Source organism: Echinococcus granulosus (assembly GCF_000524195.1).
Source record: "Echinococcus granulosus chromosome Unknown EG_S00061, whole genome shotgun sequence".
Lineage (NCBI taxonomy): Eukaryota > Metazoa > Platyhelminthes > Cestoda > Cyclophyllidea > Taeniidae > Echinococcus > Echinococcus granulosus.
The window spans coordinates 182,985-210,729 of record NW_020170441.1 but is presented as its reverse complement, the minus strand read 5'-3'; the positions used below and the strand labels follow the sequence as shown (position 1 = coordinate 210,729).

Here is a 27,745-nt window from a genome sequence, read left to right as displayed (position 1 = left end):
ATTATCTAAATTGAGATGTTTTCAAAAAAATTGAAAAGTGTAACGGATTCAAAGGTTGAAGTTTTATTTTTCGCTCACTTCTGTAAGAAAATTCATGTCCGTGCTAACACTCCATTCTTTCAAGTTCAAACTGAGGCAGCTGCAAAGTGCCATGAACTTGTAAATATAATAAACCACAGATTTTATAATATGCAGCCTTTTTGAATAAAGTCACCTACAAATGATCATATACCACACATAGACGCGTTCACCCTCGGTAATTGCATATAAACATTAGTGAGTAAAAAACAAAGTTGTTTTTGATGTGCGCCATTTTTTTGAAGGTAGGAGATTGCTTCTGCAGTGCATTACTCTTTCATTTTTCCGCCTTGGCCCTCACAACCCTTGAACAAAGGGGCCAATTTAATTAAAATATATTTATTCTACAGAGCCACTGAGAAGTAACGTAAGCTAAGGAAGTTGAACGATCGAGTTCCTCTTTGCCTTGGAGGGTCTGGCCAGTCCTTCATTACTTGGCTCTACTCTCCTCTCCACATCGTTCCTAAAAGGTACAGGAACAACATATTTTTTGCATTGCATTTTTCGTTAAGGGATGTGGCTCTGGGTAACATAGTTTTTTTAAAATTAATTACTATGCTATCTAGTTATAAGTAAATAGTCTCAGGCGTTCGGGAGTTACGCTCAGTATGTTTGCAAATCATTGCGTAGTTAAATAAAAGCACACTTGTTTTTCTATTTCGCATTGTAGCTGGTCTTATTCAATGTAGAATATGATTAAAGGCACCCTTTTTTGTCAAGCACTTCAAATAATTACTGCGATGACTTTTCAAAATCCATACATTAACCAATCAAATTTCGGCAGACCGGGTATTTTAGTACTTTACAGATTTGCCCTTTGGAGGTGGGCCATTAATAATCAGTCATTCGACTTCTGAGATGTCTGACGATTCCGAATGGGTCAAGCTGTCTACGATTGACAAAATCGAGCATAAGGCAATTTTCTTCCTAAGTGTTCCTATTTTTCTAGCAATGGAAAGCGCGAATGGCGGGCTACGATGAAGCTATCAAATTGTTCCAAACACAGTCTTCAGAAAAAAGCTATGTGTTTGGGGACTATGTTGGGTTATTGAAGAAGATGGTCACTGATAGCAATGCATTTGCTCAAGAGAAAGCTCTTGATGTGGTCTTAGCGTTTGTAGAAAATGCAGCTATCGCTCCTCGGTATGTTTATGTACTTTGAACTTAGTCCATTCGTAGTGCTGCCCCTGATGTGTGTGCTGGTATAGTAAGTAAATGTATGAATGCCTCTCGTCCCAAAACCAAAGAAAGGGGGGCAGAAATTCTTCTCTATTACATTGAACTGGAAAAAACAGATGTTGTTCTTGAGGAAGTAATCAAAGGTCTTTCAGTTAAGCAACCAAAAGTTGTGGTGGGTTGCCTCCAGACTCTTCGGACAGCCCTGTCGTATGTTCTTTCATTGACCTGACTTATGCGCAATGAATAGGCTTTTCGGGCCAAAAATTATTTCCATTAAGTTAATGCTAAAGGATACTCTGAGGTTGTTGGAAGACCGGGATCCAAATATTCGAAACGAAAGCAAGGAGTTAGTCGTAGAAATGTTTCGATGGGTAGGAGCACCGATCAAAATCCAGTTGTCTAGTCTCAAACCTGTGCAGGTATGCTTCCTTTTTTTCCGTGATGTAGTACTTTAGCTGACAGAACTTGAAAATGAGTTCGCTAAGTGTTCTGGCCAAAAGCCAGTGCCCACTAGATACTTGAAAAGTCAGAAACCGAAAGATTTGCCTCAGCAAAACAATAATGCAGCGGCAACAGAAAATCCTGCTTTTAACGACGGTGAAGACGTCGTCGATGCTGAGCTAGATTCCTACGAACTGGCTGATCCCATCAATATTCTCTCAAAATTACCAAGTGATTTCTTTGAGCAAATAGTAATTCTTTGCTTTTATATATGTGTACTTTGTTAGGAAGCCAAAAAGTGGCAGGATCGTAAGGAAGCTCTAAGCCTAGTCGAAAATCTCTCTGATACTATTCGTTTGGCACCGGGTGATTACGGGGAACTGATGAAAGCTCTCATAAAAGTAATCGCAAAGGACACTAATGCCATACTTGTCGGTCAATGTGCCAAAATTGTCACTCAAATTGCTAATGGTTTACGAAAAGATTTCCAGCCCTATTCTTCCGAGACCATCAAAGTTTGCTTGGAGAAGTTCAAAGAAAAAAAGCCGACTATTCTCAGTGCCATTCGGAGTGCTGCTGATTCTGCTCTCAAAGTCGTACGTGCGTGTTCCTCAAGTCTCATTTTACCAATTCTGGGCTACTATTCCATTTTCCCCTGTTTAGACCACCTTGGATGCTGTTCAAGAGGATGTGATTGCAGCTACCTCTAATAAAGTTCCCAGCGTGCGCGCTGAAACTTGTCTTTATGTAGGCCGTGCCTTCGCCAACATGACCGTCACAACTCTAAACAAAAAGTTGTTGAAGACATTCATTGGACCGCTGATCAAATGCTCCACCGATACAACCATGGAGGTCCGTGAAGCCAGTTTTTCCGCTCTTGGCACAGCCATGTTTGTCGTCACAGAGAAGAATATTATGCCCTTCCTTGCTGACATAGACAGTATACGATTAAGCCGAATCAAGGAATTTTATGAGAAAGCGGTTGAAGAGAGGAAAGAGGGTAAATCTTGTCTGTTCACTTCCCAATTCTATTCCTGTTAGTGTACTTATCTTTGATTTTGAGTTCACTGTCCATCATAGCTGGCACGACGGGAGGCGGTGGTGGAGGGAGTGGTGTTGTTGGGACCTCTAAACCACAATTCAAGGTGGTAAAGGGGAAGCCAGCTTCTGCAGCCACAGCAGTGGCCACAGCCAAACTGACTACGACTGCTGCGGGTGGAGCGAAGTCGAAGCCTCTGGCCGGTGGCAACGACCTGCCCAAGGAACAGCTGATTGCCGATGACTCTATTGAGCCACAATTGACTGAGTAACCATTACTCCTTTTATTCACTATCACCTTAATTTGAAGCTAATGATCTAGTGGCCCGGCGGTGGTTTGTCAGCCGACACCTTGCAACCGCCGATTTGTTTCCTGTGGGAGTCCTCTAAATGGATGTCATCTTATCCTCATATGTCGATTTCCAGATTTTTCGGTGAGGCACTGCTGACCGAGTTGGCTTCTGCTATGTGGAAGGAGCGACTTGCTGCCATGGAAGTAACTCAAGCGAAGATCCTTGCTGCGGACTCGTCACTTTCCTGTCAACTTGTTTGTCGATTGATGATGCGCAAACCAGGTCTCAAAGATAATAACTTTCAGGTAATTTCATTCATCTTACTGTCGGGAACCTTTTCTGTTCGAGCTTTTATGCAGCACATTTTAACTAACCACCTTTTTGTTTCCGGAGGCTCGTAGTCTTTAATTTATTTATTTATTGTAACTGGGAGCACTTGATTTTGATTGTAACGGGTTTTGTAATAGGAGATTTTTCTACGGGTTGTTTTCATAGAATGGTTCAAGCTGTTTTCTGCCTTTTATGTATTATAAGGTCTCTGTACTTCCCATATTCTGTCATGTTGAAATGTGATAAATATACTTCTCCAGCGTAGATTGCTTCTGCACACAGGTCCTGCGAATGAAGGTGGAAGTGATAACGGAGATTTTGTTGGCTAGGAAGCCTGTCAGCGAGGTATTGGTCGACCTCTTGTTGCCGGAACTTATTGAAAAAGTCGGCGACTCCAAAGTCGGTGAGACAGTAAAGCAGGCCTTCACGGCTCTTGCGGAGGCGACAACCTTCGAGATTGTCGGCACACAGGTCTTAAATGCAGCCTTCCACCAAAAGAGCCCTAAGAATCAAATCGAAGCACTCAACTGGCTTTCTAGTGCGATTAAGGAGTTTGGTTTCAAGTAAGACCTCTGCAGGTTTTTGAACCCGCTATAGTCGTTTGATATTGTACCATTTTTCAAACTATAACATTCATCTACACATTACTTACACCCGTTAAACTCCCAATTAAACCGAAACTCAATGCCACGCTCGGTTTCTGTTTGTGAGCTTTCCTATTTCGAAGTCAGCCACTGTGAAAATCCATTATTGGAATTCGTAAATGGGTTAGCAAAATTTACCCTTGCATACTCCATTTATCCTTGATGCACATTCTCTTTTCACAAATTTTGCAAATACTGAAAGTGGAATTAGTTATCTGTGGTGAAATAACCTTACTTATTGTAAGCCCTACTCCACCAGCTCTCTTCAATCTTCAAACTGATTAATTGACGTGCAATCGGCAATGTATGCGAATGTACCGTGCATGCTCTGTGTAGACTGAATGCAAAACAAACGGTGGACTTCCTGAAGACAGGTTTGAGCGCAACCAACATGTATGTTCGTCAGTCCTGCATCCATCTCTCAGGCGTACTTTACATGTACATGGGCGCGACTCTGCGAACCCTCCTTGCGGACGAGAAGCCCGCAATTATCGCATTGATGGAGGAGGAGTGGGCCAAACTCAGCGACTCCAAGCCTCCTGCTCCCACACGTGGTCTTCGAGTGGTCAAGAAGAGCTCTGCTCCTGCTAGTGGTGGAGCTGATGGCCAGGCGGAGGCCAGGGCAGAGCTTGAAGCATCCCCAGAACATGAAGAGCTTGTTGACAGAACTAACATCAGGTGCGTGCGTTAATGTAAGGGGTTTGCAGTAGCACCTCGTTGAATGATGGACGTCCCATGGTATCAATGGTTCTTAGATGATTGCACTGCATGTATTAGTCTTAGGATTTGTCCATTTTAACCGAAAACAATATCGCTTTACGATCCTCTGTTGACGTGGAGGATTTTTAAGGATTTACTTCTTTCAGATCGTTTGATCATTTACCAATACAGGCTCACGTTCAGTTTAACCCCTTTCACTTTGCTCCTATTCATCGTGCCTCATCCCCTTTTGTACCTAATGCTCGATTGCACATTCCCATAGCACTCCAATATATTTTTTTTCTGTGATTTCAGTTCCTTGTGTTTATCGCCTACTATTGAACACTTGAATTTGCGGGTACTTGTTTTTCTGTAGAATAAGCTTCTTGTATCATAAGGAAAATGGCTTCGTTTTTTTGGTCGAGGCTTCGTAAGCCGTAGAACTTACAACGTAAAGGATCATTTAAAGGGTTGAAGTGAAATTATTGAAATAAATTGTACTCATCTAACGCTTATCAACGGTTTACCTTCACAGCTATCGACTGTGTAGGAATGCTAAAGTACGTTTTTCTCGTTTTAGTGAAAGGTTAAGTGGTGAATTGCTGTCCCTCCTTTCAAGCAAGAACTGGAAGGAGCGAAAGGAGGGCTTGAGTCAAATAGAGGAATTGCTGAAGGGCAATCCTCTCATTGCGGGTGGTTATGAAATGCAGGAGCCGCTTACTGTCATCGCTAAAGTTTGCACTGATGTCAACAAGATCTTGGGCAAGACTACTCTTGGCCTGATGGAAGCATTTGCAAAGGCCTTTTCAAAGGCTGACGCCAGAAAACTTGTTAAGTAAGCTTTTTTTTCTCTTCATTCTGCTTTTAGTTGCACCGTTTAAAATTAAAAATTATGTTGTCGATTTCGTTTTTACATTGAGCTGTGAAATCTCTAAAGCTCTTTTCTTAGTTTCGGGACTCTGTATGCCCGAAGGACCACTTTAATCAGCTATATTTCTTTACCTTTAACTTGCGACTGGCATTGTTTCTGGCTCATTTACTTGTGTGCTTACAGATATAGGAATTGTCAATCGATCCTACTGTACAACAAATAGGTATCATTATTGAGCGCATTGACACTTACTTTTTCCAGTTCACGTGAAGGATAATCAGCCTGTTTATCGTTCTATTATCCTTTCAGGTGCGTTGAACCGTCCATTTTGGCCTGTTTTGGCGACTCGAAACCAGTTGTTCGCGAAGCCGCTGTCGCCGCCTTGAGCGCTTGGAAGGAGCGCTGTGGATTTATACCAATGACAGAAAACGACATGCTGTCTGAAGCTCTGAGGGTGAGTTTAATACACCTTTGTTTTTGCGTACGTCTAGTCCCTGCTTGATGTTATTGCCTATGCTCTAACGTCCCCGTATTCTACAATGCATGTGAGAATAGTGTCTCACAATGCGATACCATCGGGGCTACATTGACTTCCACTGGGCTGTTGAGGTGAATAGTAGCTAGATCCTACTGTTCATGCGATGAAGTTCAGACACTCTACTCGGGTAGTTTGGGAGTTCACATTAAATCGTACTTTACTTATTGATGTATTAAAACATGTGAATTTTGTAAAATAAACTCATAGAACAATGTAGCTGCCTAAAATGTAAGTTGAGAAGCTCCCCATTTAAGGGTGACTGTCGAAATACACTCGAGTGGTCTTTCGATTGTGGGTACTGATAAGTGACCTCGAAGTGTTGTGTTTAGACTATTAAGGTTAAGCTTGTTCAGTTCATTCGAAAGCTTGCATTAGTGTGTCTGATACTTTTGGCCCAAATTCAAACGTCTTCCTTCAGGAATGTGACATTATTGGATTGTTTGCTATCTCTGTCTGAACTGGGATCGTGCTCTTTCTCTACTCGTTCGCTATTTAATTAAGCTATAGTTCGCATTGCTGGATAGTTAGTTAAAAGTTTTAATGCTTTAACGTATACCTCCTTGTGCAAATTGCATCTCAAATTCTTCGGAAATTTTCCATAACCAGCGTGACTTGTGAAGCACTGCTGTGTATTGGTGGGCAAGTCACGATGCCTTTAGTGACTCACCATCGTTTGCATTTCTATATAACTCAAATCTTATCTGTAATTTCCCATGGCCTTTATTTAATGCTCTTCTTACTTTCCTTAATCTAATGCACGTGAGCAGGCGTGTGCCTGAGTGCATTTCTTGGCTTCGCCAATGCCATTACCAAAATGGAAATATTTTGCTTTACTTGGTCCCTCAGATCTAGTTCTAGCCGTCCCATTGTACTATCACAAGTATGGATCTGTTAATTCTAGGCGGAGAATCCCTTTTTGCGCGCGGAGCTGCTCGGATGGCTGACGACTGCAATGGCCGGCTTGCAGCTGAGTGGCAAGGCAGCAAATGCGTCGGGCCTCGCACCTGACTTTGGGCTCAACCTCGCTCTTGCAGTCTACGCAGTGTGCGAGGAACGCAATCCCGACGCACGTCAGCGTGCTCACAAAATCCTCCCCATCCTCATCCGCTCCCTCGGCTACGATGTCATGCAGAAGGCACTGAAACGCCTCAAGGCCACCTCCATGGACGCCGTTACTCCTCTGCTGGAGAAGGCCAGAGAGCAGGTGACCGCCGAGGACGCCGCCAACCCTCCCCCAGAGGCTCCCAAGGCGATACGAGGTGGTGGAGGGAAAAAGGAGGCTCTATCGCAGCCATCCACGTCTGAGGAGGTGGTTCCCGAACCCGTCACCCTCTCAGGTTTGTTCTCTTTATTATCGTTTGTCCTGTCCCTTACTTAATTATTTGCCCATCAAATATTGGTGGCAGTTAGTTTTACTTGTGAGTATGAATGTTATTTTTCGAAGTTTTTTTGATCATTCCGTACTTTTCAAAACTCGATAAATATTTTTCTTTGAAAATATTTACACTGTTCCAGGTACGCATTTTAGTTTTGAATTTTCATGCGGTATGAATTTTGGATTTTTTACTGCTAAGATCCAATTTAATGCAATTGTGGGATTTAACTTCAATCATTTTCTCGCAGTTCGATATAAGTGTAGCCCTTCCTCCCTCTACTTCCAGACAATGCAACGATGCCTGATGTGGACGAGGAGACGTCAATGGCATCTACTGTGAAGCCCGCGGGAAAGAAGGTTACGACCAAAAAACCTGCCATGACTTCGAAGCGCGCGGCTGCTCTAGAACAGGCCGAGGAGGCGGCGGCCGTTATCCCCCTCCAAGTGAACAAACTCCGTGAAACTCGAATGCTTGATGAAAAGAAACGAAGGGTGCGTCTCACGTCTTGGCATTCGTGTTTCCGCTATAAATAATTGTCGTTGTCCGAGTATCTGAGAGTAAGTAGGGGAGTCTGTGTTTGTGTTGTTAGCAAAGATGTTTGTTATTAAAAAAGGTATCATGGTTATTTTAGCAGATATTTGTTTAACGTATTTGCCAGCTTATCGTTTGTATTCCGCATCTTTGTAATGCTATAGCCTCTAGTCATTTGTATATCTTTTGCATGGAACATTGTATGCCAATTTCACTCGCCTATGTGAAATCGTCAGGATGTACCGATTCGTGTATCACACATTCGTACGTTCAAAAGGATGATCTGCCTCTTTTCTATCGTTGCTTTGTCCAGCAGCCATATCGTGCTTCTGAACATACTTTGGTTTACCATCTAGGCATTTTTTGTGTGCTCCATCAGATCCAGTGCAACTATGTAGAGTTTGCACTGTGTGAAATTACTAAACCGCCTCATTTCTTAGCTAACGTTATCTTGGTAGCTTAAAAATAAGAAGATTTGGATAATTTACGAAGATTTCATATTTACGTTGGAAAGACTACACAAGTGTCGGTCAGATGACTTTCGTGGTAGTTCGTATTTATGTTCGGGTTTCTACTTTAAGCATTAATTTTTATATTTTCTGCTAGGCAGTGTTGGGTTAGATTAGCTAACCCTATTTTCGTTTTATTTTTGTCCCCAATGCTTTTTCGCGGATAGTTGCATATTCCCTCTTTTCACTTATTTCTGTTTCTCCACCCACTTTACAGCTGCTAAAGTGGGACTTCGACACGCCATCTAAGGATCACACGCAGCAACTGAACACGCTCTTTTTAGCCGCTGGCGCCTCGCCAGACCTCCACGCGTGCCTCTTCCACACAGACTTCAAGCAGCATATCAAGGCTGTGGACACCCTCACTCGCCTACTAGACGGCGCCTGGTCAGCCGTGGATGGTGAGGCTGCCACTCGTGCCAACCTTGATCTCGTCCTCCGCTGGATGACCCTGCGTTTCTTTGAAACCAGCCCCGCCTTCCTCTCCCGAGGTCTATTCCACGCTCTACCGTTTATTTCCCTAAGCTCCTTGTCAAATGGGTGATTTTTTACTATTTCAGGTTTGGAATACATTCTTAAAGTATTTAGTCGGATGTCTGACGCAGGACAGCATCTGACGGAGTACGAGGCCTCCGCCTTTCTGCCCTACCTCGTGATGAAGGTGGGCGATTCAAAAGAGAACATTCGCAAGGATGTGAGGGCTATTTTTCGGGTCACTACGAGCATCTATCCACCTGAGAAGTTATACGTCTACTTGGTCGGTGGTCTCAAGTCCAAAGTCAATAAGGCCCGACAGGGTAAGTCATATTACTGCACAACCTAGTTGTGAATCTTCTGTTGGCTGTCAAGCATTTTACACAAACCCACGTCTCTTTTCCACATGGCATGAATTCTAAACCTTTACTTACCAGCTGTGTAGCGATTTTTGGTACCCATCGAGACTTCAAGCTTGTATACGCTCATGGTGTTTTCGCAGAGTGCTTGGAGGAGATTGGCAGCATGATTGAACATTTCGGTCTGAACGTCTGCCAACCTTCGCCTGCGGCATCGCTAAAGGTGCTGGCGGCGCAAATCAGTGACCGCGATTCCGGCGTTCGCACTGCCGCTCTCAACGCCCTTGTCTGCGCCTACGCCATCGTTGACGAACCGCTCTGGAAGATGCTCGGGCAGGTAAAGGCCGTCCCATGCTTTCGCACCGTCCTGATGCAAGCAATAACCCTTTGGGTTTTAAGGGCCACCGACCACGATTAAATTTTTTCTGTATTTAGCTTGCTAACCGTTTGAGTGACTTGAATGGTGTGAATATTCAATGGATATGGAATAGACGCCTTATTTACGTTCTTCCATTTCCTATGGGACACACGATTGTCATCTCATGCTCACTAGTTATTTATTCCCAACTGCTATATACTGGTTGAAGTATCATACATCCTTGATTATGGTAAGAGTGTGCAATGTTTGTCTTTTCGCTTGACATTAGCCATCGTACGCATGAGATGCCCAGCCTATACTTTTCTGGTTTCTGAATTCAGTACCTCTAGAAATGAGCTTGCTTAAATTTTAAAATAAGCTTTGCCATCGCAAGGATATTTTTTGTAGCACTTTGAGAAACCAATATATGTTTGTTTAGTTACCCGAAAAGGAACGGTCAATGTTGGAGGAACGTATTAAGCGAACCGGAAGACATGCCACTGCGGTTTCCACCTCGACGTCCTCTAAACGTTCTGCTTCCGAACGGCCAGTCAATCGAAGGTGAGTCTATGAAGGCTTCGACCACATCCTACACAATGCAACTTTCGGATGGGTGTTGCGACCAAATGCCTAATTCTGTGTGTAGGGACACGCAGGCATACGCTTCAGCCGTTGTTGCGCAACAATCGCAGCAACAGCAGCAACCATACGGAGCGGGAGGTCCTCAGTCGCTGCATGCGATTGCTTACGCTCGGGCACAGCATATCCTTAGTGGACTGGGTGACCTCAACCCCGAACTCCCACCCGCCCTGCCAAACCTTCTCCAGTTCGACAGAGATATCAATGAACTCTTCAAACCTATCGAAATTCCCGAACTCAAGTAGGCTTAATTGGTTACTCTTTATGGTTCATGCCTTTCCTCCAAATGAGTACTGCTACATTTTGGTGGTTTTCTTGTGAATTTTACATGTAGAGTGGGTCTTTCACTTGCTTTTTATCTGCCCATATTTAGTGTTATTTTTAGCTAGAAAGATTATTCCGTATGCACTTTTTTCAAGGTTCGGCATTCCATTTTGCAAGTGTTTTTTCTACTTTTTGACTATATCATATTCGTCTAACAGAAGGATTTTACTAATATCCGTTTTTGCTTGAGAGAACTGAAACCGCCTTTTACTAGGTAAACAAACTGTTTCTTTCATCATCTTTTTATGCTGTTGTGTCACACCTTTATGTCGCCCGTGTTAAGGTGCATTCATGACTTCTTCATTGTCTACTTCCCACTAGTCTCATTGCATTTTCAACAAATCAGAGGAAATTTGATGTTTCCGCAAAATCAAAGACGAATAGCTGAACATACTTGCCCAACGATTCGAGAATTTGGTACGGAAGTATCCCAACGCATCAATAAGATCGCTTGGGCCTATAAACAGTTTTAATTGTATCTTTAAATGCCGTCATATTTGTTTGGAGTGATCTGTTCCCTAAAAAACACGAGAAACAGTTTGACTAGAACATCCGTAGCACACTTTTTTCCCACACAATCCCACACACGCACAGACACGAGCTCACTCACTTTTCGTGTACTAGTTTTACTGCATGCCCAGTCAATTATTCTTTTAGGTCAGGTGGGCTCTCTATCTTCCACCATGTCCCTCTTTAAAGAATTTTATTTGCCTTTTTTTCGCTTCCACTTCGCTTTATTGTCTTGATCTTCTCTTGGGTTGATTATTTTAAGACTGAAGCACATTCGTTTTTGATTTGGGCCATCCGTGCCCCATATGCGATCGGTAGTCCTATTTAGTGGTGTAACTTCGTAACAGGACTTCCTGTTGCATTACCTGTAATTGAGCAACAGGCTCCATTGTTAGTTTTTTCTACTCTCAGGTATACCACTGTGCGTCACAGCGAAAGCCATGGGTTAACTTTAACTGTGTGAATTTTAATTTGCTTCTCTCTTGAGCAAAAAACTACATCCCAACTTTGTAAAGCTCTAATTGAATTTGTAATTTTTGAAAATGTTAAAACTGCTCTAAAACACGTCGTTTATAGCTAATGCATGGAGGCGTATTAAGTAGGAACCATCGTCAGCCCTTGTTTTGCCAATTTGGAATTAGTATATGCTAAGTTGCCATGTTTTTTATTGTGAGTGAACGACATTGTTTCATCTTTTTGTGTCAGAATCACCTGCTTCCAGTTTTTATCAAGGCTAACGCATCTTCTTATCCAATTTGGCCTCATTTCTCTTCATTAGAACGCGGGACAAGCAAACAGTGCTGAATTGTCTTCTTCGAACCAGCCCTGATGCTGCCTCGGCTATAACAATGGTGGTTACCCAAATCTCCTCCAATGATCTCAACGTCTGCTGCTACGCTCTGAGCCAAATCGACACACTGTTGCAGAGTATGTCTGTAACTTAATTTACACTTCGCCTGTTGACTTCCAGCCTTTGTAACATTTCTGGGGTTTATTCTTAGGTGACAAGTGGCAACTCCTAGTCGGCCATATAAATCAAATCATCACCCTCATAACAATTCAACTGCGGCAGACAAACTCTCGTTTCTTTGACGATCCTACCATCCCCGAGAGCCATCTGTCAACTGTCTTACGCTGCCTGCTGGTCACCACAGAATCGGTAGGTGGTATTCAATTCTCGCCGTTTCACAAATTTCGATAGTTTTGTTCAATTCCCCTGTTTTTCCTACTTTTCATTATCCCATGACCATTGTTGTCTACCTTGCACAATCGGGTCTCATTGTTTTTTAATAACTCCTCCTTTTTCTACATTTTGAAATCTTAAACCTTTTTTTCGGCTAGAATTCAAATGTTTCGTGCTTGGACGATGTGCTAAAGAGGCTGTTCATTGTCGATGCTATTCTTTTTCGTCGTGCAGATTTTCAAACGTCCGTTGCTGGCACGAGAGGCCTCTCGGGAATCGTTAAAGGAGTTTCTTTTTGCCTCACTTCATCTGATGGTGCACGAGAAGACCTCCGAGTTACCCGAGGGTAGTGGAATTGTGCGAGCTATTAACGCCATCACCTTGCGTGTCATTTTGGAGGCCAACAGCACTCGTGTTCTTGGGTTAGTTATACACGAACCCCATGCATCAGGGATGTTTAATTCAAAATGGAACCTCTGGGTCTGCAAAACTAAAGAAAACATTAAAAGGAGTGGATAAAGTTTTCGACGCGATTTTTCTATGCTTTTATACGTCTACCCCAATGTTTAACTAGTCAGCTTGCACTAAGGTTGAAATACTGTCCTCTTCACCGTTTCCACAGAAAGACTCGTCTCTGAAGCAATTTTACGACTGATTGTGTAACAATTACCCAGGATCAGATGTTTCATGCGCTGAATGGTCACAGGAATGACCGCTTTGCTGTAGTTTGAGAAACACCACGTTGGGGATAGTCGCCGCCGGACCTACGGCCGTCTTTGAAATGCCTATATCATTCCATCAAATGTCTTACCATGTCTGTGTCCCAACAGCGTACTGTGCTTGAAGTCCTCTGCAAGTTCGAATAACTAGGGGTTATCCATACCTTTGTTCAGAGGAAGTTTCATCGTCACACGCTATTTCATGTATACGTTGCCATTATTGGTTGCCAGCCTGATTAGCGGTGTCTGGACTGGTCCAAGTGTGCAATGAATGTTAGTATTGGGTGAATCTTTCCACCTATCATCTCATGCAGTACCACCACGGTGACATCCCTTATTTTAGATGTAAGAAGGCACCTATTTGCAACATTTTTCCATGTTTTTTGCATTGTGTTGGTTTCAATAAATCAACGATCTTGTTTTATCGCTTGTGCGCTGGAGAGCAACTATTCCCGATTTACCTTCTCGGTGTAGAAGGGTTATTTTTTGTTATGCTAGTATTACACCAATCGCTTAAATGCGTCTAATCCTCCTTCGAATTTTAGGCAGTAATCTGTTGGGTTTTCTTTTCCTTTTTACGTGGAGGTATTTCTAGCTAATATTTACCACCGTTAACTTCATCGGTAGTTTATCGCCCTCCTCACATCCATTTTTGGGTAAAATCTCCATGCTTGCGCTGAAATTTTTTAAGTCATTGTGCACGAAGCAATTATTTGCGCCTCCACCTGGGTCGATTGCGCGGTCCTTTGGACTACAATTGCTTTGCATTTCAAATATTATTGTAAATACTTATTTTTTTCACCACTTCACCCATTTATCGCAATTTTTCGGTTTTCAAAGTAATTTAATGTGACTGCTTGTCTCACACAGGTGGGTGTTAGTAGAAACTTTAATGTGGCGCATCATCCCAAATGTTCACCTTTGAATTCTTCACTTTGTACATTAAGGGTACTTAAAGTGCTGACACCTTTATCCCTTGGTTATCTTTTCTCTTCGCTTATCGTACATCTTCGATATATTCTTATATGAAATCACCGTCAACCGAAATGACGCTTGTAGGTTGATTTAGGTTTGGCATGACCAAGTTAATCCTCATTAGCGGTTTTCTTTTGATTTACTTTTCAGTGCCTTCATCCGGTTGCTGCATGAGAGTGTGAGCGGTTCCCACTTCAACAACAGGTTCACCCAAGTTGTTCTCCGAAGCCTTTGGAAGATTACTAAAGCTCTGCCAAATACTGGTTAGTTGCACGTCTCATTCGTATACACTGATGTTATTTTATCATCATGCAAATATTAGTTTACTAGATGACATGACTAGTTAACCCCTTTCAGTATTTATGAACCGGAGAGTAGAGGGATCTCTCCCATCGTCTTTGCATCTTTCCTTTGTCTTCTCGTTTCTTCCTACCTTATAAGTTTAGATTTCATCTATAAGGGGAATTTAGACTGCTATTTGCACCTACCTAACCGTTCTATTGTTACTACTCCAGCTAACAATTATTCGCTTGATCTCGTTCTTCTGGACTGTCACAACTTCCTTAAGGCCTTCCCATCGTCCTCCTGGAAGGCCCGAAAATCCGACCTCCCCCTCCGCACGATAAAAACGATGCTTCACTCTTTTTGCAGCATCCGAGGGCCTGCTATCCTTAAATTTGTCGACTTAATCCCAAATAAGGTATATTGGAGTCCATGCTCAATTTAACCACTTTTAGCCTCATGTGCTCAGAATCCAGGGATGTAAATGGGCGGTTGTGTAGGGTTGCGATAGTTTTTAGGCTTATTATGGATGTCTATCTACTACTCCAGCTTGTGAAACTTTCTTTGGCATTTCAAATCACTTTTGTTGAAAAACGCCTTAAGTTAACATTGATTTGACCCACTTAAATATGCAACCCGCTACTCCTCTGACCAGCTATTACCATTAATGGTCGCTTGTCGGTGATCTACCTTATTGAGTGTTGCAGCACACCGTCCACTGACGGAATTTTACACAACTCCTTTCTGTGTCTAACTCGATTATTTTAGAGTAGCAAACTAAACTCTTGTATCGCACGACGTACACTTTTTCTCTGATTTGCGTATTAGGAGGAGTCAGAGCTGGAATCATACATGAAAAGAACCTTGAAATCCCTAGCCAACGCAAATGGAGGTAAGTTGCCGCCGGCTCTCCAAACAAGCCAGAAGCAACTCGCCTCCTCTCCGAAGGTGCGTGATAGAATATTCAACAACGTGTTGTTTTTCATGACAGAATGTATGTTTGTCCTGTTTTGTTTTAATTCTAGTCGGCCGTTATAAGTCCGGAGACCCACGCAAAGTTGACTTCGCTGTTTGCCAACATTCTCGCCTCCAAAGACGAATCGGTTGGTTTGCCTTGATTATTACTTCTACTATTTGAAAATAAGTACCGGCTGTGCAGTATAAATCTTGGATGCATTCCTTTGATGCAGTACATTGAAGAACTTTACGACATTACTGCGGCATATCCCGATCTGGATCTGCAGCCCTTCCTGGTTGATTCAACGCCCTTCTTCCAGACGTACGTCCGTCAGGCTCTCTACAATGTGGGCCTCAGACGCGCACATGCAAATTCCAAGCAGACTACTAACGGCAATCTCAATGGAGTCAACGACAAACAGGTAGGCTCTACTTGGAGGGGGGGCTCCTCTACCCTCCTCATCGTTTGTGTGAGTTGAATTTTTTTCCTGTGTGAGGTTGTCTGAGCGAGCCAGATGGGTTCTTTTAAGCTACAGTTTGCCTAAAGAGATGAGAGTGATACTCGTCAATCCATTTTAATCTACTGTTAATCTTTACATTTTCTTCAATCAGAGTTACCGGTATTAAATAAATTTTTTCTTTCGTAAATCGATTTTATGTTTGCCTATCACGTATTTTTCATACATGTGCACACGCACGTCACGTAAGCCTCATCAAACCGTATAGTGATAGATCTTTTTAACGACTTTGCTGTGATTAGAAATTGCTAGAGCAAAATACGCTGGCCTGACACTAATTCGCTTCTGATGATCGAAAATAGCACGACTTTTTTAATCTCGTGATGTCCATCCAAATTGGTAGATGCAAAAAAATTTATTGCTTCGCGTTTTTTTGCAGTCGGTGTTAGCTTCTTGATCGGGAGTGTATCGTCTCCTTCATCACACTGGATGTCTCTATTATTTTTATCCTGTCTCCTTGGCAATGTGTCCGAAACTCCAGAATGTGTTGTTGTATCGATGAAACGTATCTTTCCGAGTTTATGCTGAAAATTTATTTTTAATTTACACGCATATTTTTAATGTCCACTTCCCCCTCCTTCAAGGGCTTTGCAAATGTAATGCGCGAGCGCCTATTCAAGGTGCTGCGTGGTGGGAATAGTGAGGCCCTTGACGTTTTCGACAAGCTGGTAGGTCTTTCAACGTCTGTTCACACCATCTTCACGTTCATTTCGTTATCCCTGTGAATGTTTCTGTTTTCACCTCCCCATTTACTTGAGTGCTGTATTAAAGAAATCACAGAGTATGAAGCGCTCTGTCGCGGTCAAGGTCCTCGCCTTTTCCAACATTTAAGCGGATCTTTGAAATTGGTTAAAAGCCGTACAGCAGAAGAGTCAATATCATTACACGCAGACTTGTTTGTCTCCAACATCCATCATTAGATGATATCTAGCCGCAAATTATACGGATTTCTCTTGACTACTTCGTTTGATTTATAGTATAAGATCCCTTAAACCTTTGCTTTGGTATGCTTTAAAATATCTACCCAAAACCTGTTCCATGTTCTTAAATGAGATTCGATTTAATTTGTTTATACTTAACTCGCATTTGTACGGCTCTTTTACCCCATAGCCACCCCTTTGTGCGGAGGAGTTGGCCCATCGGCCGGTGAACCCGAAACTCTTCATGGATCGTCTGGCCACTCTGCGTAAAGAGCTGGGCCTGGAGTCCGGGGCCAGCGACGACAACAGCCAGGATGTGGACGCAGAAGGTCGACTCTCCTCCGGGACCTATGGCATCGGGAACACGGTTATGGAAACCACTGCGCAGGTAGATTGCGGCGTTCCGTGTGACCCATTCCTTTTCTTGCCACACTCATAATCCACGAGCATGTTTCAGTAAAGTCCGACGATTCTCTGTCATCTTATCGCTCTTGGCATCTAGTTTGCTGTGTTAAGCCCAATTTCGCTGAGCAGCCGCATGCTTTCTAATGTTTCAGGATGGGGCGCCAGGACGGGGTGAGGGTGGACCCAATGCCCCAATCACTAGTCGCCCGGGCGACCACCCCGCGGCCGGCGGTGGAATTTCCCAAAATGAGTTGATGGACATCCGACGGCGTCTGGAGATGATCAAGAATGCTCAGACACGAGGGTGATTATTGTATTGGTCCTGGTACCCTGTTCTGTCTTCACTTCTCTTCTCTCTTCCCCTGAAGCATGTGTACATATATAACTATGTTCGCCTTTACTGGCGATTTTGACCCTGGCAGACATTTTCTCATCTCTTTTATGCGTCTTGGTGAGACAAGGGGAGGCTAGTGTTCCACTCAATATATTTAAAGATTCACTGCTGCTTCGATTATTCGCTCCCTGGCCTTTGTGTGAATTACTGATACAGGACCGAGGTTGTCTGCGATAGTCGAATCCGCAAATGGCTAGTTGTGTGAATTGTTGTGCAATTTTGTCTTCTGGAGCCTCCGATAAGTTAGTCCCTAGGCCTTGACTCAAATTGAGCTAGCTGACCTGCGATTTGAGGCATTCCTGAAGCCGCACCCGTTTTTCGTAAACCAAAACTAGTGCGGCGGTATCCCTCTTTCACTGCTTGAACCGCGCCTTACACTGCCGCTCATTATTACTGGTAGCGAGGGCGGTCCAAGTAAACGTGCAGGCGCATCCACGCAGAAATGACCTCACTCGGCCCAATTGTGTAAGCAAAATGCGTCAATCTTATTGTCTCTATTAATACAACCGAGTAAGATTTAGCAAATCCTTTTTCTTGATTAACATTTCAACTCAGGTGATTAATGTCGGAACAAGATAGGGATTATAACTGCTAGCTTTTAATGCAAGAAAACAATGCTCAAGTACCAAATGTATGTACCTCAATCTGTTTGAGTAGCAAGTTGGGGTTGATTCACATGAGTTTTGTGTATGGGAGGAGGTGGTAAGCTAATACGATTTCAAATAGGCTGCTTCTTCAACTCGAAGTCCTCACTGTAGCCACTGGAGGAAGAGGGAGGTGGGGCGGAGGGTTTCACAGCGTCCAGTTGGATGGTTGTGTGGTGCCGACCGACGACCCCTGGAAAGTCGCTCTCGCTGGCTTCCTCCTCCACCTCGTTGTCAGCATGATTAAAATCTTGATTGTAGTACTTGGTCTTGTAGATGGACCAGAGCTTCTGCACCACCTCACCGCAGATGGTGCTCCCCGAGTTGATGGCCATCATCCGGAGAAGGAAGATGCCGTCATGACGCAAGAACTGCTGGCAAAACTTCTGCACCATGATGTTATCCTCGCGCGAGCACAGCTCATTCAGACGCAAGTAGCGCTTCACAAAACGTGTGCGCCCGCGCTGATAGGTCATGCGGAGGAGCCACAGCGGCACGCTGGTGATGGTCACCACAGCGCCGAGGAAAAACCAGTACCAGAGGAAGACGTATAATCGCTCATTGAGCATGTTCACCGGTAAAGCGCACTGGGCTGTCACGTACACCTGACCGGCCAACTGGCGAATGGGGACCACGCAAAATCCTACACGGGGAAAGTTCAACGTTGCCTGAGGCAACAAAAGAGAAAAGTGTGAGATTTGCTCAAATCCTATTTCTATTATGCCACCTCTCTGACGATGCGTAAAGAGGAGATAACCGTAGTTTTTTTCTGGTTGCCTTTTATCTTGGAGAGTTTCACCTCTCAAGTGTGGGAATTAAGCTAATAATTTCTATTCTCATGGACTTGGTTAAAGCGCAAACTTAACAATTGCCGTCTTCATGCACTTCTAACAATTGATTCACATCATTCAAGAGGCAGAAAGTGCAAACCTACCTGCCAGTCCTTGCCATCAATGATATTCCTCGTCATCGTGACTCCGAGATAACTATAGGCCTTGCGATCGAGTCCAATAAAGGACTCCAGAATTTGGATTTGACCCACCGCGTTAAGGACGTAGAGAGCCTTGATCATTAAATACGTTCCAAAAAGGCGATTGCCCAGGCGTTTTCCAATGCAGAAGATAGAGCAAAATTTGAAGGCTTTTCGTTTTAGCCGAGCAGCTTTTCCAGTCCGAATTTCGCGATGCTAGGTGCAATGATTGGGCAAACCTTTTCAGGAAATATCGACCTTCTGTAAGATGGTGGAAACTCATAATCTTGTCAACTCTCTTCATTAGTATTTGTTGACAAATTCCGATTTTTAAAATAGTCATTGATGCTTGGATTTTTACAACAAGGTGACTTCTTGACGTTTCGATCAAACACGATGTGTTTCAGAAATGGTCACACTGATTATGTTGAGCACAAAACAGAGTGAAATAATGCAATCTTTGTGCGACTTCAAAAAATATGACACACTCAAAGTCGAAGCCATCGTATTGTGAAAGGGAGGCACTTACGTGGATATGTAGAAAATCCTTGGCGTTGAGCCTCGTGATAGAAATACTGATTAACAAGACGCCTTAAAGAGCTAAGTTGACTACAGCATAATGAACGGTTTTACATCCTTGCTGAATTGGGATTTTCGTGAAAAAATGCTGAGTGTGATTTATGGTGGAAAACCCGTGCTATTTAAGGCAGTCCCACGACTGAAACAAAGTGTCAGTACCCGTGGCGGCATAATTAGTAGTACCTTTTTGCAGGCATGCTCATGACATGAAGGTAAAAAGAAGCACAATACGGTCATCCTTGCCGCCCAAGATCGTTCACAATGAGAATTGGTGAGATTTCGGGTGAATTTTAACGCACCACCAAAGCTGCCACAAGTTCCACTATATCCGTAGTCCACTTATTCTTACATTTGCACCAAAGACTCGTGGCAAATAATCTCATGCAAATAAGATGTGGAAATTGGAATGACCTGCATCTCATACAATGGCCTAACTGAACTTACTGACTCACTCCTGTCAAGGTCCCCACATTAATCAATAACTTCGATTCATACTTTCCCAGGTTTACTGCAGTGACGTCATTGTGACGCCAACTAACCAATCAGTAAAATTGAGGAAGTTATTGGGAAACATTGACACCCTAATGCACTCTTATTTAAGCAGTCCACAGGTTTGGTTATGCCGCGCAGTAGAGTGGAAATACCGGCAATTTCACGGAATACTTTAGCGCTTTTTCAGCCAAAATGTAGCTCGGGATTCCATATAGACTATCGGAGATAACGCTACTGCTAGGTGGAAGTCATGGAAATACACCACATGTGTGAGTCATCAAGTACCAGCAGTAACAAAGCAATAACATTATAACAAGAAAAGGAAGATGGCATTAAAAAACTAAATCATGTGTCAGTGTCCAAAACAGTGTTGTCACACAAGATTATTCCCTTTTTTGTTCTCAGCAGAGGATGGTGGCCTTAGACCTCCATCAATCTGAGGTGGTTCCACTCTATTTGCTGTGGTGCATGAGAGGGAACGATTGGGAGTCTTGAGGCCCCGCTTATCTCTATACAACTGCCAAAGCACACCGATCACATCACCGGCCACAATCTCTCCCGAGTTGATAGCTATCATCCTTAGCAAGAAAACCCCATCTTGGCGAATGAACTTGGTGACGAAGAGCCGCTCCTCTTCGGGGTCGGCATCATCGATGCGCAGATCGAGGTGGCGCTCCACGTATCTGGTCGTGGATTCGCGCGACATCACGTGCACCACCCAGGCGCCGAGGCTGCAGAGAGTGAGAAAACCGCCGCAGAGGATCCACCACCAGAGGAACACATAGATTCTCTCGTTTAGCATGTTCACGGGGAGTGCGCATTGAGCCGTGATGGCATTGGCTCTGGCGCCTAGGTTTTTCACCTTAATGTAGCAGAAAGCCACCCTTGGGAAGGCAAGGGTCGCCTGCCAATCCTTTCCCGCAAAGAGATCGTATAGAACAATCAGGCCGTAGGGTGCTTTGGTGATTCTAAAGCCCAGGAAGATCTGCATGAGGAAGAGTTGGGCCAGAGAGTTGGCGAGACAGAGAAGTTTGATGAGGAGATAGGTTGGAACGACCAAGGTAGTACGGTATTTAAATACTTGCTGAAGGAAGGTGTTGCTTCCGAGAGGACCCATTCTCTTGGATATGAGTTTCGATTTACCCTCCTGGGAGTTGCAGCGGCAAAGGCATATCTCGGATTAAGGGTAGTGTACAAAAACACCACAACGTCACAGCACAAAACACCAAACTCTATTGCGATGGCAAGCACTGAGTAATTGACGGCAACTCATCAAAGCGTAAATTTGGCAAGGAAAGTTCGATTAATATAATGGATTTCAAACAAGAGCCGGGAAGTTCAAAAGTGACACCGCTTTGAAAGAAGAGGCATACGCAACGTGGCAAGAATGAAAGGCAATGGAATTGAAGGGGCTTGGTCGTATTGATGTTGGGCACTTTTGTGCAGGGGATAAAAAATGGCAGGAAACAAAAACACCAACAGCCCCATTAGGCAAAATTTAGATCGGAAGATGTTCAGATCAGTTTTTCTTTTAGCAATTTGAAATCAACAAAGCAATTAATTTTAGGGTAATACACAATGTCAGACGATGCTGACAAAGTATGAGGGGGATACCTTGATAGCACACCGCTGAAAGGTAGTGAATAAATCTTACAAAATCTTAATGCAGTAAAATGTGATCCTGATATTCAACTGCAGTGGAGAAATAAAGAAACCAAAAAACCTGTTATTAGCGCACAACAGTTTTTTTACATCTACATGAAGGCTGAGAGGGGTAAGTATGCTCTCCGGTCACTTACATGATACAAAAGCCGTTCAATGGATTTTGCCAAGTTTTGCACCATTTCCTCCCTCTTGTCGGGCTTTGAGTGGCAGGCCTCGTTGGCCATTGAAATGAGGTGGTACAGGTCTGTGCCGGTTTGGTTGTAGCAGATTATCTGCCATATTACCCGTGGAATGTAGAAAAGTATGCACTGCAGGCCCAACACGAACGGTACCCACTGGTAATACACTGAAAGGATTGGGCGTACACCATCAAAAGGCCTGACTACTCATGAAGTTTAGTAGATAGATCGCCTTATGATGATAGAAATTACAATGCCAAAAAATACTTGTTAAAATTTAGTGATTCGAATCCTATGCCCAAGTAATATTCACGGAACAAGGGGAAATCCTAGACGTAAATGGAATACACTGTTATTTGTTTTATTTGAAACGGAAATTGTAATCTTGCAGTGTTTGTTTACTTAAATGTTAGGAAAATGAGCGAAATGTTCACCAGGTAATAACAGGACTCAACAATTGATTGCGATTTATTTTGTCAATCAGCAATCTCATGTTTGCATAGCGCTAATTTATGCACTATGGCGTTCGTCGTCGAATACCTACATGTGCCTGACATTTGTGTTTTTCTTGGCGAAAATAAGACCTTTTTTTCATCCTCCAAGATGTCTTATAATGATTATGCATGACAAAACCAGTGCAAAAACAACCTCGGGTTGGGTGAACACATGTGACAAAGAGGCTGCGAGAAAGGCTCTTCTGACAACACTTCATATCTTTGAGCCTTGGAGTCATATACGCGCCTTACTCTGGCTCAACTCCAAGTCCACTGCCTAATTGCCTCGCTTGAAGTGAGATATCCACGGACCGAAGCGGTGTCAATTAAGCACGCTTTTCAAAACAACTATAGTTAAAGAACCGGTAGAGAACAGATGCTGATTAAGAATCCAATTGGGTAGTAATTGAGTACAATTTTTTCCAACTTATGAAAATTTAGCTATCAAAAGCTTGGTTTTAGTAGAGATCTCAGCGATGATAAATATATTTGTTCTTGTATATTTTGCAACGTTTTTGGTGGTCTTGACCAGATACGCACGGAGCGGCCCAGGTGCACGCTGATTTGAGATGCGCATCACTACCCTCTGAGGTCAACTTAAGTAGCAAAGATGAACCCAGCAACACGTGAGCTGCGCATATTCAAGCACTAAAACTGAGCAACAGATGTCGACTTGGTGCTCTTCTACCTTGAATTGATACAAGTTGATGGCTGACCGAATTGATCAAACTTTATGAGCCAATGTGGAAGGACACATCTCCATGGCACCTATCCTCAAAAACCTCAATTGTGAGTTCCTAAAATGGTCACCGTGTGTTTAAGCACGCCTTAGACAATTAGATGTATTGTTTAGTGTGAATTTTTTTACAATTTTTAATGAAAATTGTAACAACTTGTAATACTGATCCTCAAAAAATGCTGGACAAGAGTATTTGACAATTAACACTCACCCCCATGTCCTTAGCGCGGAAAACCTCTGGTGCCTGTAGCTGAGCACACCGATGATAGGCACACGCAGTTAAGTTAGCTGGAAAACTTTTTTGCATATGATGGAGAAAGGCACTTTAAGAGCTCACTTGACGGTTTATTCGATCTGTAACATTAACTTACACCTAGAGTTACACAAGTGCCTCATGAAATGGGATTTCCCTTCTCGTGCTGGGAGATTTGCACAGCTGGTGTCGTGTAATAATAACAAGTGTGTAAATGCCGTCGATGTAAACACAGATAGAGGTAGATAGAAGTCCCATGGTCGGGGGACCATAATACCTCCTATTTGGAGTTAATCTGAATGCATTAAACTCCCACTAGCAAGCTGCAATGGAGATTGGGCGATTCAATGCATCATCAATGTTGTGATGGGTATGCCACTTGACCAAGATAAACGCCCTAATACTATCATTAACGCACCTCTAAGGCGTGGAAAGCACGACTTCAATCTCGTCGGCAGAAAATAATTCACCAAATAATGCAAAAGAAATGTCGCACCTCTTTAAGTGAATATTTTTATCCCAAAATTCTGGTTATTTGAATGGAAACCTCCGAATAGCATACTTTGCCGACACCATAAATTCGCATACCCCTAAGGGGCTTTCTTCATCGACATGGTGTAATGGTGGGTCAAATAGAATGTATCAGAAAGAGCTTGTGGGATGCAAATCTAACAGGCGTATTCAGTGCGACCTGTGGTTCAAATAGCCTAATCTGCGGTTTCAGTCTATTCTACAATCTCACTCATTGTGTGAAAGACATCTTCGCTCGAAAAGCAGCAAATTTTGTGTACAGGCCATCATCGTGGTTGTCTGGATGTATATTACTCTTGTCCTCGTCAAAATGCACAAAATAAACCTAAATTCAAGTACCTATTATGAAAGTACCAAATCTAAGGCAAAGGTGATTTTTGTACACCACTTAGTAGATTGCTCATGTGTCCAAGTAGCTGAGACTTGTTTTGGTAGCACCAAGAGCTAGTGTGCGGACAAACTGAGCTTCAACTGTGGGGCAGATTTCTCATTTTAAGAAATGTATCAACCTAAATAATTAGCAGAGCTTGAAACGTTAACAGAGGCAGGGGTATGATAAGAAAAATCCTTGCTTGCGTGTATGCGCAGTGCAAACGTTCAATTTACACACTTTAAAGAAATTTGAACATTACTTAAAGGGCTAGTGTCTAGGATTATATTAATAACAACATTCAGAGTCCGCAAAGAAAATTGGGTTGATTTCCATCATGTGTTAACAACCAGATTTTGCAAACAAAGCAAAAGTTCAATGTTCACGAAACTATTTGATCATTCAATGAATTAAATCTTAGGCATACTAATTGCTACCTTTACACTTATTACACTCAAATGCTTTACAATGAGAGCCATTTTGCTAGCCTACTGAGTGAGAATTTCGGTGTGATTTGATGTACGGGTAAAGTGAGGTTCAGCAATGAATTAATCTCGTTTGTGAATGAAGTGAAGAGCAGACTTGATAAAAACTCACATATTTTGTGACTCTCTAGCCTATTCCAGTCATCTTCTGTTTCTGGAACGTCATTGGAGTAAGATATAGGAATGGTGCCCTGGACCCAGCAGTAATTTTCCACGTAATCAAGTAAATTCTTTCCACCAACATCAGTGGAAATATAACACGAGATTGGTTTCAGGATATACTGCTTCACAGTAACCACGGCAGTGCAGATGAGGAGTACTATGACGGTGAAAATGAAGTTGAATCTGTCAGCAAAATCCTCCACACCCACATAGGTGGCTACCTGCATCTTGGATGCGTAGTCCATAAAGAGTTGTTGGATCATTTTAAGGTTGTAGGCTAACAAACGCAAGAGAGTAGAATTGATAACTTTCGCAAGTCGACCGGAATGTTAAAACAAATGTCTGAACCTTGATGGCTGAGCGGTGTTCAGAAGGCGCATCGCTCACAGGGTGCAGAGAAGTGAACAGCGGACGCTATTGCTCGAAGAATTTACTGACTAACCAATTGCCGCTCTCGGCTAAGGAGTCGCGAGGTGGTTGGTTGGAAATATCGAACCCTAATTGGACAATGTCCATGTGATTCCTATTGTTCCAGCGCTTTAGACCGCTCCGTGAAGGCCGGATGTAGGCAAGCCGGTGATTTGGCTTGAAAATCATGTTAACCCACCTGAACTTGACACCATTTTGAATACGTTGACATAGGCTATCACCATGGCGCCCAAATCATGATCTTACTCATAGAAATTTGTATTGTTAGCTCTTTATGTTATTGCATTACTTATTTCTTTATTAGGAAGCCCAACATGCAATCCATACTGCGTTTCTAATGTGCACAAATTGAAACTTCCGATATTTTAACGGTGGCTGTTGCTTTGTTAATTTGCATTCGCAGTAGTTTATCATAATTATTACTCACTTCTATCAAGTTATCATGGATTATTTTGACTCCACTGAAATTCTACTAGGGCCTAACTTTATTGTTTCACTGTTTTTGTTTCTCAGAGCCTTTGCAGATTAGGGTCAAGCAATCGATGGAGTCGAAGCCACTATTTGCTGAAGATCCCTAATTCCTTAAGCTTGGCTTGGACCATCGCCAAGGTTATATTTTTTTTAATAGCAAAACCTTCATCTAAAATGATAATACAAGCCACCACAGCACCTGTTAAGGGTCATTTTACCCTCAGCGTAGTATAGATGGGTGTCGTCTAGGGCGTGCCAGAGGCTCGAGCTTTAATTTGATTACGTATTTCTTTCTCGCTTATTTAGATGTCGGTGAACTGGAATGCAGAATGCCAGTGCTCATCCATAAGCCGCACGTGAAAAAAAACGCTTCCGAATATGTACTTCACTCCTATCAAATGTATAAGTCTTCGGTTTCCTGTGTACCTGTTAGACTCTGGGATCATAAAATTCAGCTAAATAGAAGGCGAGATACGACTGCCTATTTTGCGACGAATTTCAATTTGGTTAAGAGGTCATCACAAAAGATTGTGTGATAAAATTGGACTTGAGTATGGCAGGATTTGTGTTTTAGATCGCTTTATTACTAGATCGGAGGTGTCTGTATATTTCAATGCCCCGCAAACTTTCCGATAAAACAGACTAGTTCCGTGTGTTAGATGCTACCGTCGAAGTTGATTTTGTGCGGCAAATTTAGTCAGAATAATAAGTACCAAATCCCTTAAATCGTTATAAGGCTTTCGTATTTCTATATGCTACTCCTCGGGGATTGGGTTGATTCAACGCCTATCAGTAGTAATTACGAAGCCGCAATAGTCCAACTTTAGGACACGTCTTGCAAAACCCCTTTTTTGGTTTACTAACAGGTTTAAAACAATCTCCACCACATCCCGATAGTCTTCGGAGTCGTGGCAAACTGTAAGTGAAAGGGGAAAAAAGTTGAATTGAGACGCAAATGGTCTGCGGTAAGATTGTGTCATGGATCACAAGACGCGATTTAGCAACCTAAACAGCCCAATATGTGGTGCGTTGACATTAGTGTAACTCTTCTTACCTCACGTTGTCACCTCCAATCAAACGGTGGCGTGCAATCAATAGCGAGGCTCCTGCTCCTGCCATAACGATAACTGAGGTTAAGTAACCGCGCCTACAAAGAAACTGTTCTTCTCATCATGTTAGTCACGTCGCATTACTCACATCCATACGTCTGTAGAATTTACTCAAAACTGATGAGTTAGCAAGGTGGCACTAATTTGCTCACACAGTTATTTGTGCAAGAACCGTTGGAACTGGAAATCTACTCGACTTGTCCTGCCAACAGAGTAGAGATACTGAGTTGTAAACCGCAACTCCCTGAAAGTAGCCATTTATATTTTGTTTTTCGTATTCACCCACCACAAAAGTGAAAACTTATTTTGCTGTTTGTGACTTGAAAATGCTTAATAAACAATTGCCCCGAGTTAGCCAAAATCGGTACTCTGTGACCGAGCACTACCTTGTCCCAAACTCTCACCAAAGTCATTGCCATTTAGGTGACAAATTCCAATAACTCTTCCCTATCTTACATTTTAAGCTTCGTGCGTCCAAATAAGAAATGATGCCTCCTCCACAGATCCATCGTGGGCCAATTTTGCTGACGGCTCAGTAGACGTTTTACTGTTTTCATCAGCAATTTCTGCACTTGGTGATGATTTGACGACAATGGTAATGTGTACCCACAGGCCCCCTTCTCTTTCCT

General features: G+C 42.9%; 2 protein-coding genes across 2 annotated transcripts; one reads left to right on the top strand and one right to left on the bottom strand. All coding sequences in view use genetic code 11, as the record gives it.

Moving 5' to 3' along the window:
• Window positions 1-936: 936 nt before the first annotated feature.
• On the top strand, window positions 937-17,990 carry EGR_06662 (Cytoskeleton-associated protein 5; the record flags this gene model as incomplete). The annotated part of the gene is given in 31 exon segments (XM_024495911.1): window positions 937-1,011; window positions 1,028-1,221; window positions 1,258-1,464; window positions 1,505-1,676; window positions 1,713-1,949; window positions 1,986-2,294; window positions 2,362-2,698; window positions 2,779-3,004; window positions 3,163-3,370; window positions 3,642-3,922; window positions 4,340-4,681; window positions 5,322-5,537; window positions 5,883-6,027; window positions 7,013-7,448; window positions 7,773-7,978; window positions 8,745-9,018; window positions 9,088-9,324; window positions 9,504-9,697; window positions 10,158-10,279; window positions 10,365-10,598; window positions 11,970-12,118; window positions 12,193-12,350; window positions 12,609-12,829; window positions 14,219-14,331; window positions 14,584-14,768; window positions 15,179-15,298; window positions 15,376-15,453; window positions 15,541-15,729; window positions 16,936-17,133; window positions 17,303-17,454; window positions 17,945-17,990. 31 exon segments carry the CDS (start codon window positions 937-939, stop codon window positions 17,988-17,990), a joined length of 6,261 nt encoding a protein of 2,086 aa, XP_024349677.1.
• Window positions 17,991-18,262: 272 nt separating this feature from the next.
• EGR_06661 (Innexin unc-9) lies at window positions 18,263-25,352 on the bottom strand (the record flags this gene model as incomplete). The annotated part of the gene is made up of 6 exons (XM_024495910.1): window positions 18,263-18,856; window positions 19,123-19,374; window positions 20,190-20,271; window positions 20,607-21,313; window positions 22,029-22,276; window positions 24,953-25,352. 6 exons carry the CDS (start codon window positions 25,350-25,352, stop codon window positions 18,263-18,265), a joined length of 2,283 nt encoding a protein of 760 aa, XP_024349676.1.
• Between the last annotated feature and the right edge of the window lie 2,393 nt (window positions 25,353-27,745).